Source organism: Oreochromis aureus, linkage group 3 (assembly GCF_013358895.1).
Source record: "Oreochromis aureus strain Israel breed Guangdong linkage group 3, ZZ_aureus, whole genome shotgun sequence".
NCBI lineage: Eukaryota > Metazoa > Chordata > Actinopteri > Cichliformes > Cichlidae > Oreochromis > Oreochromis aureus.
The window spans coordinates 31,355,069-31,370,390 of record NC_052944.1 but is presented as its reverse complement, the minus strand read 5'-3'; the positions used below and the strand labels follow the sequence as shown (position 1 = coordinate 31,370,390).

General features: G+C 38.0%; 2 protein-coding genes across 2 annotated transcripts; both read right to left on the bottom strand.

Moving 5' to 3' along the window:
- Positions 1-610: 610 nt before the first annotated feature.
- On the bottom strand, positions 611-6,782 carry LOC116318351. The gene is made up of 10 exons (XM_039600016.1): positions 6,761-6,782; positions 6,384-6,675; positions 6,141-6,277; positions 5,597-5,891; positions 4,340-4,491; positions 3,958-4,066; positions 3,450-3,595; positions 2,923-3,178; positions 897-1,075; positions 611-816 (listed from the first exon to the last, which is right to left on the bottom strand). Exons 1-10 carry the CDS (start codon positions 6,780-6,782, stop codon positions 755-757), a joined length of 1,650 nt encoding a protein of 549 aa, XP_039455950.1. The 3' UTR covers positions 611-754.
- A 2,222-nt stretch (positions 6,783-9,004) lies between these two features.
- LOC116328724 (putative ferric-chelate reductase 1) lies at positions 9,005-15,131 on the bottom strand. The gene is made up of 8 exons (XM_039609956.1): positions 14,968-15,131; positions 14,722-14,818; positions 14,595-14,679; positions 14,219-14,407; positions 13,994-14,089; positions 12,382-12,535; positions 10,027-10,188; positions 9,005-9,895 (listed from the first exon to the last, which is right to left on the bottom strand). The coding sequence occupies exons 1-8, from the start codon at positions 14,996-14,998 to the stop codon at positions 9,852-9,854; spliced, it is 858 nt and encodes a 285-aa protein (XP_039465890.1). The 5' UTR covers positions 14,999-15,131; the 3' UTR covers positions 9,005-9,851.
- Between the last annotated feature and the right edge of the window lie 191 nt (positions 15,132-15,322).

The window sequence follows — 15,322 nt, the reverse complement described above, 5'->3', positions numbered from 1 at the left end:
CTCAAACCAGCCTCCTCCCTGTTTGGGATACATCCTCATCATTGGAAGAGTGTTCACTGGCCTGTAGGTGCGGAGTCCTAGCCTGTCGAGTTAGCTCTTCTGTCATATGCCATCCACACAACACAGAAGAACTGAGACTGAGACTGAAGAAGTTACCTGGATGAGTGATGAAATGTTTCCTACTGGAAACACTACGTCCAAATGAACAGAATGAACTTTTGGTTTAGCAAGTATAATTAGAATTAAATAAAACAGTAAGGATGGTGGAACAGAGACTATCTGCATATTTTGGAAATGTTTCTATCAGACAATTTCATAACATACAACTGTATTTGTTGCTTTAATGAATTTTTATTACTTTGATGACATTTGTAGTTTTACATTTCTCAGGTGTCATCTGCATTTCATCACCACGGCTTTCACAAAAGTGTAGAGTTACTTATGTGGCTGAATTCACAACCCCTGCAAATCCGGAGGAGTACATTACAGGGTAATAAGCTCACACATTTTCCATAGGTACAATTGCTACGAGCATGAGTTATGAAATTGCCAGCAGCATTTTAAATAGAAATCAGTGCTATAGTAGCTACACGCAGTGCATCATAAAGTCAAAAAAAGGGGCAAACATGGTATTGTGTGCAGAAACGTCTTATAGTTTTTCTGTAGTATAATTTCGAGAACTAAAGGAGTGCAAAAAGGTTTCAGATATATGTATTTGTATCCATTCCATCAGATAGTACATTGTTCTCCTTTACTAAGGACTTATAGGATCCTTGGTGCTGGAGAAATAAACTCTCTGCACAGCATCATCAGCACCTGAAAGAACAAGAGTTACAGTTAAATTTAAGGCAATGCACGATAACTGCACACAAGCTTTAACGTGGTGTAAGTAAAACCTGATTGGCAGATGAAGTTGAGGTTCTCCTCACAGGGCTGGTCCTGCCAGAGGAAGTGATCCTTGCTGGCCACGCCTCCACAGGTGCTGGAGTAGCTGTCAGGAACAAAATCTTGTGGCCAATTTAAGAAATTCATGGAATATCCAGACATCCAGAACCACTCGTCTCCTCTGAGGGATCTGATGAATCAGAAATGAGCAGCTTTATCGTTTTTTTTTAATCCAAACAAATACAAGGACGCACAGCCCGATCTTCATCTTCATGATCTCATCTTTTGAAATTGTCTGAATTTGCAAAATTCAAATTGTCACCGTGTATGAAAAGAGAACAGGTTACAGCATCTCCAGCTATTCTGCATGAGCTTAAACATGAATCATGACCCTGACTCTGAAACAAATCATTGGAAAATACATTAGCATATTAATAATGGATTGCATTTATATAGCGCTTTTCGAGACCCTCAAAGCGCTTTACAATTCCACTATTCATTCACTCTCACATTTACACACTGGTGGATGCAAGCTACAGTTGTAGCCACAGCTGCCCTGGGGCAGACTGACAGAAGCAAGGCTGCCATATCGCGCCATCGGCCCCTCTGGCCATCACCAGTAGGCGGTAGGTGAAGTGTCATGCCCAAGGACACAACGACCGAGACTGTCCGAGCCGGGGCTCGAACCGGCAACCTTCCGATTACAAGAAAAAACTGCCAACTCTTGAGCCACGATCGCCCCCATTATTGCCAGTGTTACACAAAATAGGTGAAGCGCATTTCACAGAAAACGTAAAATACATACACAAACATTTAATAGGAGTACCGAACACTATTTAAATTTAAAGCTTTAAAAACTGGTTTATATTGAAGGCTTTGCTGAAAGAAACAGAATAACAAACAGAGTTTGTTATAAATAGATTGCATTTATATAGGACTTCTCAACAAAAAACAAAACAAAACAATACACACAAATCAGTCTCACACCTCCTAATCATATATTTATGATTATTGAATATATAGTAGAAAAGATGGCGGCGCACAGTAGAGCGCAAAGTATTATTTACTGTATTGTTTTATTACTTGTCATTCCTGTTTGTTAAAAACAAAAAACAAAAAAACAAACAAAAAAACCCCAAAGTATTTATTTATTACTTAAAAAAAACCCAGTTTCTTCATTATTTTGTTTCTTTTCACTCCGGGACCATGTGTACATAATTTCATTCCGAGTCATGTTAACATGTGATGCGAATGACAATAAAGCTCCTTGAATCCTTGAAATATTTACAGCCAGCTTAGATCTGAGCAATAGAGGAGTTTGGATCGATGCATTCTGTGTTTCTGAGAGTGAGCTTGCAGTTGTTTGTGTTTTCAATTCCTGTTTGGATATCACTGTCATTTTATATTGAGATCTGGTTCTTATGGTAGTATCTTGGTTCTGGTTCTGGTTAAATTTTAAAGTTTTGGTGGCTGTTGGATTACTTCACTGAAGGTTTGTTGTGGTATCTAACACTTAGATGCTAGCACACAAGAAAATATATATATATATATATATATATATATATATATATATATATATATATATATCTAAAACTATATTTAAAAAGTATCCTACCCACTAACAGGTGCCATGATGAAGAGAGAATCAGTGTAATTCGCTTCACCTGTCAGTGTTCCTAATGTTATGCCTGATTGGAGTATGGTTTTGCCTACTATTTCTTCATCTTCTTAATTTCATGTTCTTCTGGTTGCTTCTCATTTTTGTTGATTTTCTGTTCATTTTGAGTAATTCTGTTTTATGTTTTGGTGGTCTTCAATAATTTCTGTTTGTTTGTTTTTTTAGAGGTGGCTCTTTTGTGGTCATTTTGCTCTGAGCTGAGAATCCTACATAAGGTGTGGATTACTTATTACTTAACATTAAGACAGTTGTCAGCAAAGGTGCACTATATAACTGGAAAACAGAATCAGCTAATTTATATTATTTCTTGATAATTAATTTGGTTGTTAAAAGCACTATTTTTCTCATTTTATTGGTACCTGCGCAGTCCCAGCCAGACGTGGTCTGTGAGGGAGAAAGGAATGAGGCCCAGCAGCTGCTCCAACTCGCTTTGCTCCTGTTGGCTGTGAAGGCTGAGCAGGTCCCAGTAATAACGTCTACAGTACATCAGAGCATCAGACCAGCAGAGCCTCTCTCCCACCACCGTCACGTTCCTGCCACCAAGCTGCAGGCTCACAGTGGGAGGAGGGCTAGGAGGAGGTGGAGGAGTCAGTGAAGGAATGATGGCTTCTGGTGCTGGAGAGAAATAGTTTTGTTCTATGTTTGACTCTTTTTAATTTTTTTTAACAGGTTAAACTGTATCGTTGCATTATGCACCCAATTAAAAAGGGAAGACTGAAAACCGGAAACAAGTTCAATTTGTCCAGTGTGTAGTGGAAAATGAAAAAACACTAAACTAAACACTAAAAGGTTTAAGCTGTTTCTAAGTTTGGAAGTAATTTTCCAACAGTCTTATATGCAAACATGGCCACAACAGATGTGCTAGAAAGAAATCTTATGGCCTTACCAGGCAGAGAAGCAAACACCTCCACTTCACACAGCGTCAGAAGTTTTGAAGATCCTGGTATGATCACATTGATGTAGCGACCTTCCATTCCATTACACTGGAATGTGTATGTTGGTGTACCCGCTAATGATTCCATAACGCCACACCTGATGGTGTTACACAAACATCAAAGTGAAATCATCATCATCATCTTTTCCCTCTAGACCCTTTTCACTAGGATTTTGGGTGCTGCTGATCCAGCAGTTACATTTACAGCCTTTTCACTCAGTTCCATATCTTTCTTTGGTTTTGTATATTGAATAGTTGGTGCTTTTGGGGGTTTTCTATTTTACAGTCATATGCATGACATCTATATTTCAGGTGGAAATAACAGAAGTCGCACATTGGGAGTGTTTTAGTTTATATCCTGTAGTTGTTTATTTAAGATCTCCAAGCTCTGGTTAACGTCACCCTCTACATGTGTGTTTGGAGCCTTTGGATCCTTTCTACTATCGGTCTCGTGGCTCACCTGGAATTTGTGTTGCCATTCTGCTCCAGTGAGTCTCCAATCAGGATCTGTGCCCCAAGAAGTCTTTCAGAACAACAGTCTTGTCTGTTGATGATGGTGACAGCAGTGACTTTATAGACAGCCAATAAGTCTACTCTCCACCACGGATTCTGCTGTGTCGATGTGTGGGTACAACATGAATAACCCCAGAATTCAGTTCTGCACCCATCGACACCTTTAAAGGGTATCCCAACTGCATTCCATGTTGATGACTGCACTGTTTGTTTGTTTAAGGCCACATTTGGAAGCGGTTCGACTAAATTGTTGAAAGGAAAAAACAGACATGAATCAGTATCAGGCAGATGTCTTTCAGTAGATCAGATCCAGTCACTTAAAGCTCTACCTGCTGGGGCAGCATACACCTCCACTTCACACAGGGTGAGAGTCTTCTTCTGTCCAGGAAGAAACACATTCACAAAGCGACCCTCCATGCTGCCTCCGTCACACCGGTATGTGTAGGTTTTACCCACGTTGATATGTGAGATGGAAGCACACCTGATACCAATGGATGGGGGCAATATTAAGTTGACATAGTTACTTTCTCAAGAAGAGAGTGTAACTGAGAACATAGGAAAAGAGTACATTTTCAAGCCTTTTAAAGTTTTCATAGGTTTTCCCAAAAAATCACAGAAGCTTTTGTTGGTTCTGACTTATTGACAAACTGATATTAATGACCGATGTAAGCTATTCACATCTCTATGGTATTTATAAGAAACAATACATGAAAATTTAAAGAGTAAAGAACAGATGGGAGAAATACCCTTTAACCTTATTGCAAATGTTGCACATTGCATAATTACTGATTAATTAATCCAAACGATTTGCTGTTCTCTAATGTGTCTCCTATTTTTTTATATAGGTCTCTTGTTTTGTACATATCCCTCTTGGATGTATATATTTCTCCTGATTGCTATTTAATTCTGCTCTCTACTATTTATATTTTATTCTGCTGTACATGTACAATGACAATAAAGGGCTATTGTATTCCATCTATTATAGTCTATTGTAGGGCAAGGTTTCAACACAATCGCAACAGTGCAAACATAACAACAGAGCACAAATAACTACACATAAGGCATGTTAGGGAATGTGTGTTGTGTTTTTTAAAGGAAATTAAAATATCATCTGATTTTTTTTAGAATATCAGATTTTTAAATCAGCAAGTATACACATTTCATTTCATTCAGCACCCTATAGTATTTGGGCAATCACCCTAACAATCAAATAACCTCTTTGCAATGGTGAGAGGGGAAAACTTTCTTTTAGTGTGGCGTAAACTTCAGCAGAATCAGGCCCAGGGATGGGCCAGGCCAGTTTAGGGGTGAGGAAAGAGGAAAGAAGGAAGGGAAGACATAAGACAAAATACCAACAATTGGAGAGAAAAGACAACAATTTAAAGACATTGCAGCTCACTGTATTTCGATGTTTATATTGATCTTAAAAATCCAAAATTTATTGCACTGCAGTTATAAGGTTGGGAAATCGCTCATTATACGTTAGTTCACCATGTGGTGGACAAAATGAATCTTGTAAACTTTTGACTTATCACTGTTCCAGTTATACTTAAAACCTAATTTTATATCCAAACACTTATAGCTACCTGGGATTATTGTTTCCATTGTTCTCCAGTGAGTTTCCTATTCTGATCTCAGCTCCATCCAGTCTTTCAGCACAGCAGTCTCCTCTGTTGGTGACTTTTACAGCAGTGATTGTAAAGCTTCGCTGCAGGTCCACCCTCCACCAGGGGTTGGTCTCGTCTTCAGCCGTGTGGCTACAGAACCCATTGCTGTAGAACGAGTTCCGTCTGCCATCGATGGCTTTGGATGCAGTGGCAAAAGAGAGTGTAGATGACTGGGTAGCTTCTCCTTTGAGTGCCACATTGGGTAATGGGTATCCTTGAAGAAAAACCACAAAGAGACATTAGATCATTGTCAATAGTTAATTATATTTGTTGCAGAAGGTGCAGAGTGCAGTAATTTTGAAGACCACACTTGGCTGTCATTCTGGCTCAAAGACCTTTAACCATACAAAACAACATGAATGATTAATTTGTGTTGGGAGGTAGGCCATTTGGAAAACTAACAACAACTTGAACAATCAAGGCCTCAGACTTGTGTATCGGGATCAGGCTGAAATGTGATTACCATAGTACACTTCAACCTCGCAGATGCTAAGGACATTTTCACTTCCTGGTAGAAACACAGTGACGTAGCGTCCCTCCATGGAGCTACATGGAAAGTAGTATGTCTGTCCACTGGGAATATGAGAGATGACTGCACATCTGTGTATGAGAAAGCCAAAAAGAAGAAAAAAATAAGAAGGGACAATATGCTACTCAAATAATGATTGTTTATGTATTTTTATCTGTCTGCATCAACCTGTTTCACCTCATGCTTTCAATGTCATTGATCGCTGCTGACTTTCCAATCCAGATTTCAGCACCATCCAGTCCGTTTTCCACTTCTGCTCTATTGGTTATTATTACAGCACCAATTGTATACACATTTACCAGGTCTACTCTCCACCAGGGATCAGATTCTGACTTGGTGAGTGTGCAGGACCCTAACTGATATCTTGATTCTCTTCTCCCATCAACTGCCTTGCCAGCAATACCCACGCTGTCACCAACCGAGGACTGGATAGCATTTTGGTTCAGTGCCAGGTTATGGAAAAGATAACCTTAATATAAAAAACCCAGTTAGTATTATGAATTATTCTTTATTTTTTAAAAGATTGTTTTGAGAGAAGTAAGGAAAAAGCTTACCTGTCAGTGCTCTAGATATCATCATGAAGGAAATCCCTGTTAATTTAAAGAGTTTGACTTTGATCTTTTTTGTGCAAATAATAAATAAAATTTATATCATATTCATGTTTAACTGTTTGAAATTGTGTAAACATGGGAATTTTAAAGGGAATAGCATACTCAACAACATCTCTGCTGAGTGATTGTTGCTATAACAAGCAATAAAACTTTAATTAATGGAGCGAATATAAAAATAAGGAATCATAAAACCAGAAACATGTTGTGTCTAAATGTGTCTGAGAGACACCTGAAGCTACACTGATTGATAATTCCAATTAATCCTCGCTTGAATAGCTATTATTCCATATCTGACAACAAGTTCTGAAGTATCTCACTGTTGTTTTTAAGACTTGTATATATTTTTATATTAGAGCTGCTCCAATCACCTCTGTCCAAAATGTTGCCTTAAGACTTTGCGTAGACCAAGATTTAAGTAAAAGAACACTATGCTACTACTCAAAGTATTATCATTATTTTTGTATATGATAATAATGATTTTGAGGGTTTTTCCCAAGGTTTAAAATTAATTATATAAGTGTAACTGAAGATACTGTAAATTGACTTACCAATAAAGATGCAAATATAATTTCTCCCACTCATGGCTTTGGAAAATAATCACAGCTATTGTCACTTTACTGCCACTGTGGTTTTCTTCAGAGCATAACAAAACTTTCTACCTCATTTATTCTGGTGCAAACAAACATGTAAATTTTTACTCAGTGTTGTTTGCATGAAGGATAACACACCCACATATTACATTTGCTTCTTCTAAACAAATCTTGCTTCAGAAGTTTTCATAAGTTTTCTTATGTCTTGTCCACGTCATTGTTATAGACTTTTCTCTGTCTCTTTCCCCTTTTCTCGTTACACATTTATGTTCCACGCACCAAGTTTTCTTTGTATCCAAAACTCTTGGTCAAATAGCTCATTATGGACTCTAAATATACTCAGTAATAAGAAGTGTGTTGAGAAATATTACCCAAAACAATTTACAAGGTTATTAATAGCAAGAAATATAAAATTCCAGACTGACATGTGTAACACCTGAACAGACCCCACAGGTCTCGCACGGGGTTTTTGTTTTTTGGTTTGTTTGTTTTTTGCTATTCTTTTCATTTTCTAGTCAATTTGCTCCTAATGATGTCACATCATTGTTTTCTGTGTGTGCTTTCATTAGTGCTTTACAAATGTTGTGTGGTTTCAGCAAACAGCAGGCAAAAGCATCCAGTCCCACCCAGTTTTAATAAATAGAATTTTTTATTTAGTAAATGTTTGACATGGGTCTTAAATTGAAAAATCACATAGGATTCAAGGTGGAAATAAGCGCTCTTTAGGTCACATTGAAGAAGAATGACTCCATTGCTGTAATAATCATCTGGATGAAGTTTCCAGGCTGAAAGTAATAAAATTTTTGAGATGCTAGATCAGTTGACATGTCATACATGAAAAAGAGAACTTATTATGCTACAGTAAAATCTTTGCTCTTGAATCACAGACAGAGAAGTGGTATTATTTGTTACTTTCATGGCATACTAGCAGGTCTTGAACACTGCATAGGGTGAATTGTGAGCTATAGCTGCTGGTTTTATGTGTTTCGTTGTTAGCTTGTTTGCTGTTGGACTACACAGCTGCCCTTTGTCACAGATTTTGTTTATTATATTTATGGACAGAATTTTTAGTTGCATTCAAGGTGGTGGTCTCAGGATCTCGATTCTGCACTTTGCAGATGATGTTTTTCTCCTGGCTTCATCAGACCGTGATCTCTAACTCGCACTGGGGGTTTTCCTGGGTGAGTGTTGGGATAAGAATTAACATCTTCAAGTTCAAAGTCATGGTTTTCACCTGCTCCAGGTTGGGAGCAAGTTTCTAGAATATGTTGAGGATCTCAGGCTCTTGACAGTGATGTGGATGCTGTGCTGCTCTGTTTTAGTAAAGAGAGATCTGAGCTTGATAGTGAAGGTGTCACTTCACATTTTGATAAGCATTCGTATCCTTATGGTCACAAGCTCTGGGCAGTGATTAATCTGGCTGACTCTTTAATATACAGCAAGAAACAACTGCACTGTAACATCCTATAATGGAAAGTGCATGTAGTGAAAATATTGTAGTTTTAAGTAATTTCATTTGAGAACACCCATAACTGAAATTGACTAAACGTTAAAGGTTCCAATTCAAATCTAGTAAGATTCATCAGAAAACACAAAATAATTTATTGATAAATATTTAATTATAAACATGTAATACAAAATCATTACACAAGCATCTTCAGTAGTACCAAATATAGCATTATTTGTGAACAGCTGCTAAAAAGCAAGCAACACATGTGAACATCAGCCACTGAAGGCATCATCGTAAAGGCACTGCTGAACAACCAACATTCATATCAACAACATATAATAGAAATATACTATCAGAACATAATTTTCTTTAAATGCACCTCTGCCATTTGCTGGCATCATTGTCATCATCAGCAAATGAATTTTGCTTTTGGTGTTCTAAGGGTAGACAAAGGCAAACAATGGTTAACAAAAGTCTCTTGGTTCTTCAGCTCTTTGGCAAAATGTCTTGATAAATTTACCAGCAGTTTGTTTGTACACAGTTTATCAGTTTAATAATCAAAGTAACCATAAACTCACCAAATCTTTTTGCTTAACAATAAAAATGTGGGTTTAAAGGGTACCAGACTCTTGACCCAAAATTTGCATAAATTACACACACTGGTAAAAGCCGTGATTGTGGTTCACTTAATTCAAACTATGTGTTCGTTTACTCTTAATAATTCAGTTGTGCCCCATCTTACCACACCGTTTTAAAGAGTTCTACAAAAGATTCCAACAAAATCTCTAACTGCTTGTAAAAGCAGTCAAAAAAAAGCTTCATGAAAGTGATTGCCCTCCACCAGTCCTTCTGATTTGTAATGTGACCCTTTCACACAAAATTAATCATAGCAGTCTGGGACATACTGTTGATAGTAAACCTGTGAGTTTAAACATAGTAGCATGATTGGATAGGGAAGTTTTAATCTGTTAATGTAGGGCAGGTTTCAGTTTCCTTATAGCCAGCTCAGACTCAGGATGGCCACAGTGATCAGCAAAGCTACAGGTGAGGAAGGAAGAACAGAACAACAAGCATTAAGTACTCTACGTGTTTCATGTCTGAAGCACATGTTCTAGTCTCAGGTAAGTATTAAACCAAAAGAAAGAAGAAAACTTATCTGGTACTCTTACCTTGCATCAGTGATTGCTGGATTGTAATTGCATTAGCCGCAGAGGTGGTGGTGGTGTTGGTGGAGTTGGAACTAATCAAATTGGTGATGGTGGCAGTAACATTACTCAGGTCTACCACATTAGTTCTTATTTGGAAAACAGGGCTCCCCAGATCATCGGAAGCTGAAAGAACAAGCAGAGGAAAAAAGATCACTGATGTGTTTAAAGTAGAGATGGACCTATACGATATTACGTATCGGTATCGGTCAGATACTGACCTAAATTACTGGATCGGATATCGGAGAGAAATAAAAAATGTAATCCGATCCGAAGTATCACAAAATCACCTCACAAAACGCGCTACTTGGCGTAACCCAGCTCGGCTCATCGGAGCAGTATGTGTCACGTGATAGAGCGGCTGTTGTCTGCCAGACCTGTTGGCGGTCTGTTGGAGCATTTGGAGCCTCGCTACATGCTTCCTAACCATGGCATTTCATCTCGGCGAAAACTATCCCAGAGAAGTAAAGCAAGTGTGTAAGTTCATCCCTGAATGTTTGCATAGTATTTCCACGTTAAGCTTAACAACTGATATATTGAGCCACAGCTGAACTGGCCTTCGGAGTTCCATATTGAGGTGAAAAGGAAGCAATTTGTCCCGTACTTCAGCTAGAATTAAAAAATAGACACAAAGCTGAAGTTATTCTGTCTTTGCTGCGCAGTTGCATCTACTTCTCTCATTCACTCCCCCTGCCTCTCCTGTTATTACTTCAAACATGAAACTGATCAACGATCAGCTGATCGGCTTTTCTGCCGCAAGTCCCGTGTCTCTTGTTTGTTTTTGGCCCACTTTGCACTAGAAAGAGGAGACCAGCGGATAAACAACAGCAATACGTTTAAGCGTGATAAGCTGTTGTTAGAATTTATTTAATATTACTTTCTACACCAGGATCCTTTTCTACGTAGCTGACTCTGGTAACTGTGCAGGGGCGGATCTAGCAAACTTTAGCCAGGGGGGCCAATAGGGCATGAACAGGGAAAAGCGGGGGTACAAAGACATACTTTTCTTTCTTATTCTCATTTAAAATATCTAGCTTTTAATAAATAATTATCTGAATCTTACACCCAGAATTTTAATCAGATGTAAAATGTATAGAAGTCCATTACTGTATATAGTAACTATTAAGTCTAATATACCCTAGTAAGGTATAGTACTTTTTCCTTTGGGAATGTACAATCTGTGCAGTCTGCAGTTCTGTTAAAGAAAGATGTTGAATCTATTTAATTATTCTTGAAAAATAATTGATTTCTGTGCATTTTTTTTCACACTGCATCAAATTAAAGTTGATTACGTCGATTAAGCATCATGAGGTGGAGGGTGGGGGGTGGTTCCCTATATTTTTTAATTTTTTTTTGCTGGGAGTTTTCAACCCTATTAGTTAGGTTGCTTACTCTTTAAAATACCAGAATAGGGAGGATGGAGTAGGTTCAAGTTTATTAGATATTGTATTGCTTATACAGTATTGCTGAACTATGAAAAATTTTGGGTGTAGTGTATTTTTTGCACACAGGTATAACAGAATAGTGTCAGAGTGAATTGTTAAATGTTTGTCATTTTTATGCTTACCATCCATTTCTATATTGTTTAACTGTGGGATGAAAGGAATTTCACAGTCCCCCTCCCCAGATTCTCGAGGTTCTGGGTGAGGGGCTATAGTGTTTTATTGCAGATACATCCTATCTGGAAGATCTGCTTCTTTTGATGTAAGCTTCCTGCGTTTACGACCCTTTGGTCAGCAGGAGGTAACACACGCACACACACACACACACACACACACACACACACTTACAAAACCACAGGCAAGGTAATCTTTGTGTGTATGTATACATCATATGTTAATGACCCTATGCATATTCAAGTAACCTCAATAAAAGGAGTGCTATGGGGAACCTGGCTGAGAGTCTGACGGAGGTCAAGTGGGTGGAACGACACTTGGCTCCAGGCAGGCCTCCCTCATGCATGAGTAACACAAAGAACTTTGCCTACTTCGTGTCTTGCTTGCTGTGTAATTACATTGCCTTTAACATTCCAGCGAATAGGTTTAAGCTACAAACCTATCAAATAGCTTTAGTGTTTTGTTTTGTTTTTTAACTTGAGTTTGAACTTATACAAAATGCAGCAAGATATTTAAAAAAAAAAAAAAAACACACTACATCGGATTCATATCGGTATCGGCCGATATCCAAATCGGACATAAAAAAGTGGTATCGTGCCATCTCTAGTTTAAAGTGCATAACAACATATTAGTGTCAGTGACAGTCTGTGTAAACATCAGTAAATCAACAATGTGCAATTGATGTGATGTTGTGTTAGCTTACCGGCATTGTAAGTTCCATTGGAGACTGCCATTGCGAAATTTGTAGTGCTTGTATCTGCTCTAGTTGTGGTGCTAGTAGAGTCTGGTACTGTGGCATCAAATTGACACTGGATGTTCTTTCCACTGACTTTGCCCTTCACATTGTTGACTTTAAGCTGCAGAAGAAAACAGATCACAAAGAGAAGACCTTAGTTGTGATTAGGATAATAATTTCTTCATTTTTAAACTTCAATGCAAGTGAAGGCAACACAAGCACATAAGGAGTGATAGGCAGTAGTGCTGGGCAATATGACGATATATATCGTGTGGACGATAGAAAAGTGTCTATTGTGCCATTTGTCTTCTATCGTTTCTAACCCTAATTTTATAAATTATTACATAAAATATATCATTAACCCTTTACAACCGGTTGGAGCAGGCACACTCCGTTTTGCCTAACTATTTTTAAATCCCTGTAGAACTGGAACCACGTAAGGTAGCGCAATAATTTTTTTTGCATATGAAACCGTAGGAGTTGTACTTACATCTTATTCCATTAGCTTGCCCTAGGTCACGGTTTCCTTCCACATATGGCTTTGCAAAAATTGCATAAAAAGCACTTCCAGCAACAAAAACATAATATTCCAGAAACACACTTTGCCGATCCGATCAGCTGTTCATAACACTTCCTACGTTGGAATATAAGTCAGCGCGAACTATCGCATATCTGCCATTACCTGTCCGAAACCGGAAGTGACGTCATTTTCGCGCAAAATGTAGTTTTTTACCTTCAAAGCCTATGTTGGTGTTTTTAAAAGTCATGTTTGACTTTATGCTTTTCTGTATCGTTTCTGGGATGCTTAGAAGTCAAATTACACTGTTGGAAATAGTTTATTTTGATGCATATGCTGTTTTTTTGCAAATTTGCATTATAATATTTATTTTCATTTTTCCTGTAGTATATAAAAATTAGTGTATCTCAAAAATAAAACTATGAAGACACTCAAAATAAATTTCTCGTGGTTGGAAAAATTTACAGTTTTGAGGGATAGGCTTCTTAAATTTCTCTAACTAGAAATGTATGTAAAAAAAAAACAATAACGTTTTTCAATTTTTTTGTAGTTTATTGCACTTTTTTGCAATTTATGTAGTTACTATAGAGTTAATGCATAGATATTATTAAAATTTGGGCTATAACGGTTGTATTGATGTATAGCAACTTGAAATGCTCCCACAAATGGCACTACAGCATGTAAAATGTAAAGATAAGCTCTGGCTCTATTTTCTCTTGCATAAAGTTAAAAGTATAAAAAAATTATATTTTTCGCAAAGAAACTCCGTCTTGTGGTTTTGCGACATGGTGCTGCTTTACGTACACCCGGATTTGCGACATGCTTTACGGTAACTCAAAACAAAGACTGCACCCTCTCCACTCGCTGTTTACAGACTGCATACTTTCCAGATGACCACAGGTCAGGTGGTATATCGTGATATAAATTAATTCATATCGTGATAAATATTTTTTCCATATCGCCCAGCACTAATAGGCAGAATGAGCATTTGTCAAACACTCCAACCCTAAAACAAAAAAGTATTGCTAAAGTGTTTTTCAAAAGTGTGCTAGTGGAACTCACCGTTGTGGGAGTCAGCTTGCCGTTGTTCAGAAGAGCACTTATGTATTTGACTACATTGTTGTTATTTGCACAGATGTAGGTTGTGTCATTGGTTCCCTGTGGTGAACAACCAGAAATTGTAAATGTTACCTCTCCATAAAGACGATGACTGAAAAATACTAGACTGTCTCATTGTTAAACTTCACTGCATTTTCATTTGTGCTGAAATGATAAAATTTGACATACCTGTGTAGTGTTACGTGACAGGGTGAGAGCAACGTAGCCGTCTGATTGTCCTGCGAGTGAAAACCTAAAATTTTGACCTCCCAGCTGTTGAGCACCAAGGAAGAAACATGTCCCACTGGAGGGGTCGCAGCCAGAGGGCTGAGAAACACACAGCTGTGTCTTGCTACAATTATCTTTAGTAATAGAGGCCTGCAAGGATAAATAAGATTCATGTTAGAAAGTGGGGCAGTGTATATGTTAATAGCTACTGATCAATGCTATTTTATTGTCCCCTGATACTGATTTCTTCAGTCTTCTGCGTCAGTAATTAACTAGTTATTTTATTAATTTTTGTAAATGAGTTTTATTTATTTTAATTTTTCTCTACATTACTCACATTAAGAATTGTCACATTAGTGTCAGCCACTAGTGGGGCAGGTGTTGTTGGAGCTGCAGTCGTGTTGGATGGTGCTGTGGTGGTGTTGGATGGTGCCGTGGTTGTGTTGGATGGTGCTGTGGTGGTGGTGGAATTAATCTGGTTGTCGGTGGTGGCATTAACATTTGCCAGGTCTACCACACCAGTTGTTATCTTGGCAGTAGGGCTCCCCAGATCATCAGAACCTGAAAGAACAACCATAGACAAAAAGATCACTGATGTGTTTAAAGTTCATGACAACATATTGATATATCGTCTGCGATAGTGTCTGTAATGTTGGGTGTGAGTGGTCTGTTGAAAGGGCAATTGATGTGATGTTGATGTGTTAGCTTACTGGCATTGTAAGTTCCAGTGGAGACTGACATTGAGAAACTTGTAGTGCTTGTGTCTGCTCTAGTTGTGGTGCTAGTAGAGTCTGGTACTGTGGCAGCAAACTGACACTGGATTTTCTTTCCACTGACTTTGCCCCTCACAGTGTTGACTTTAAGCTGCAGAAGAAAACAGATCACAACAAAAAGAGTTTTCATTCGCATTATTCTAACTGATGTTCATGGTCATAGTTTAATTAACATTTGCCTTGATATTGAGCAGAAGACTCAGAAGGTGTAAGTACTTAAACTTAAATACAACCACAGAACGCACTCACAGAATTTACAGTGTTTGGTTGTAATTAGGATAAAAAGTGTTTC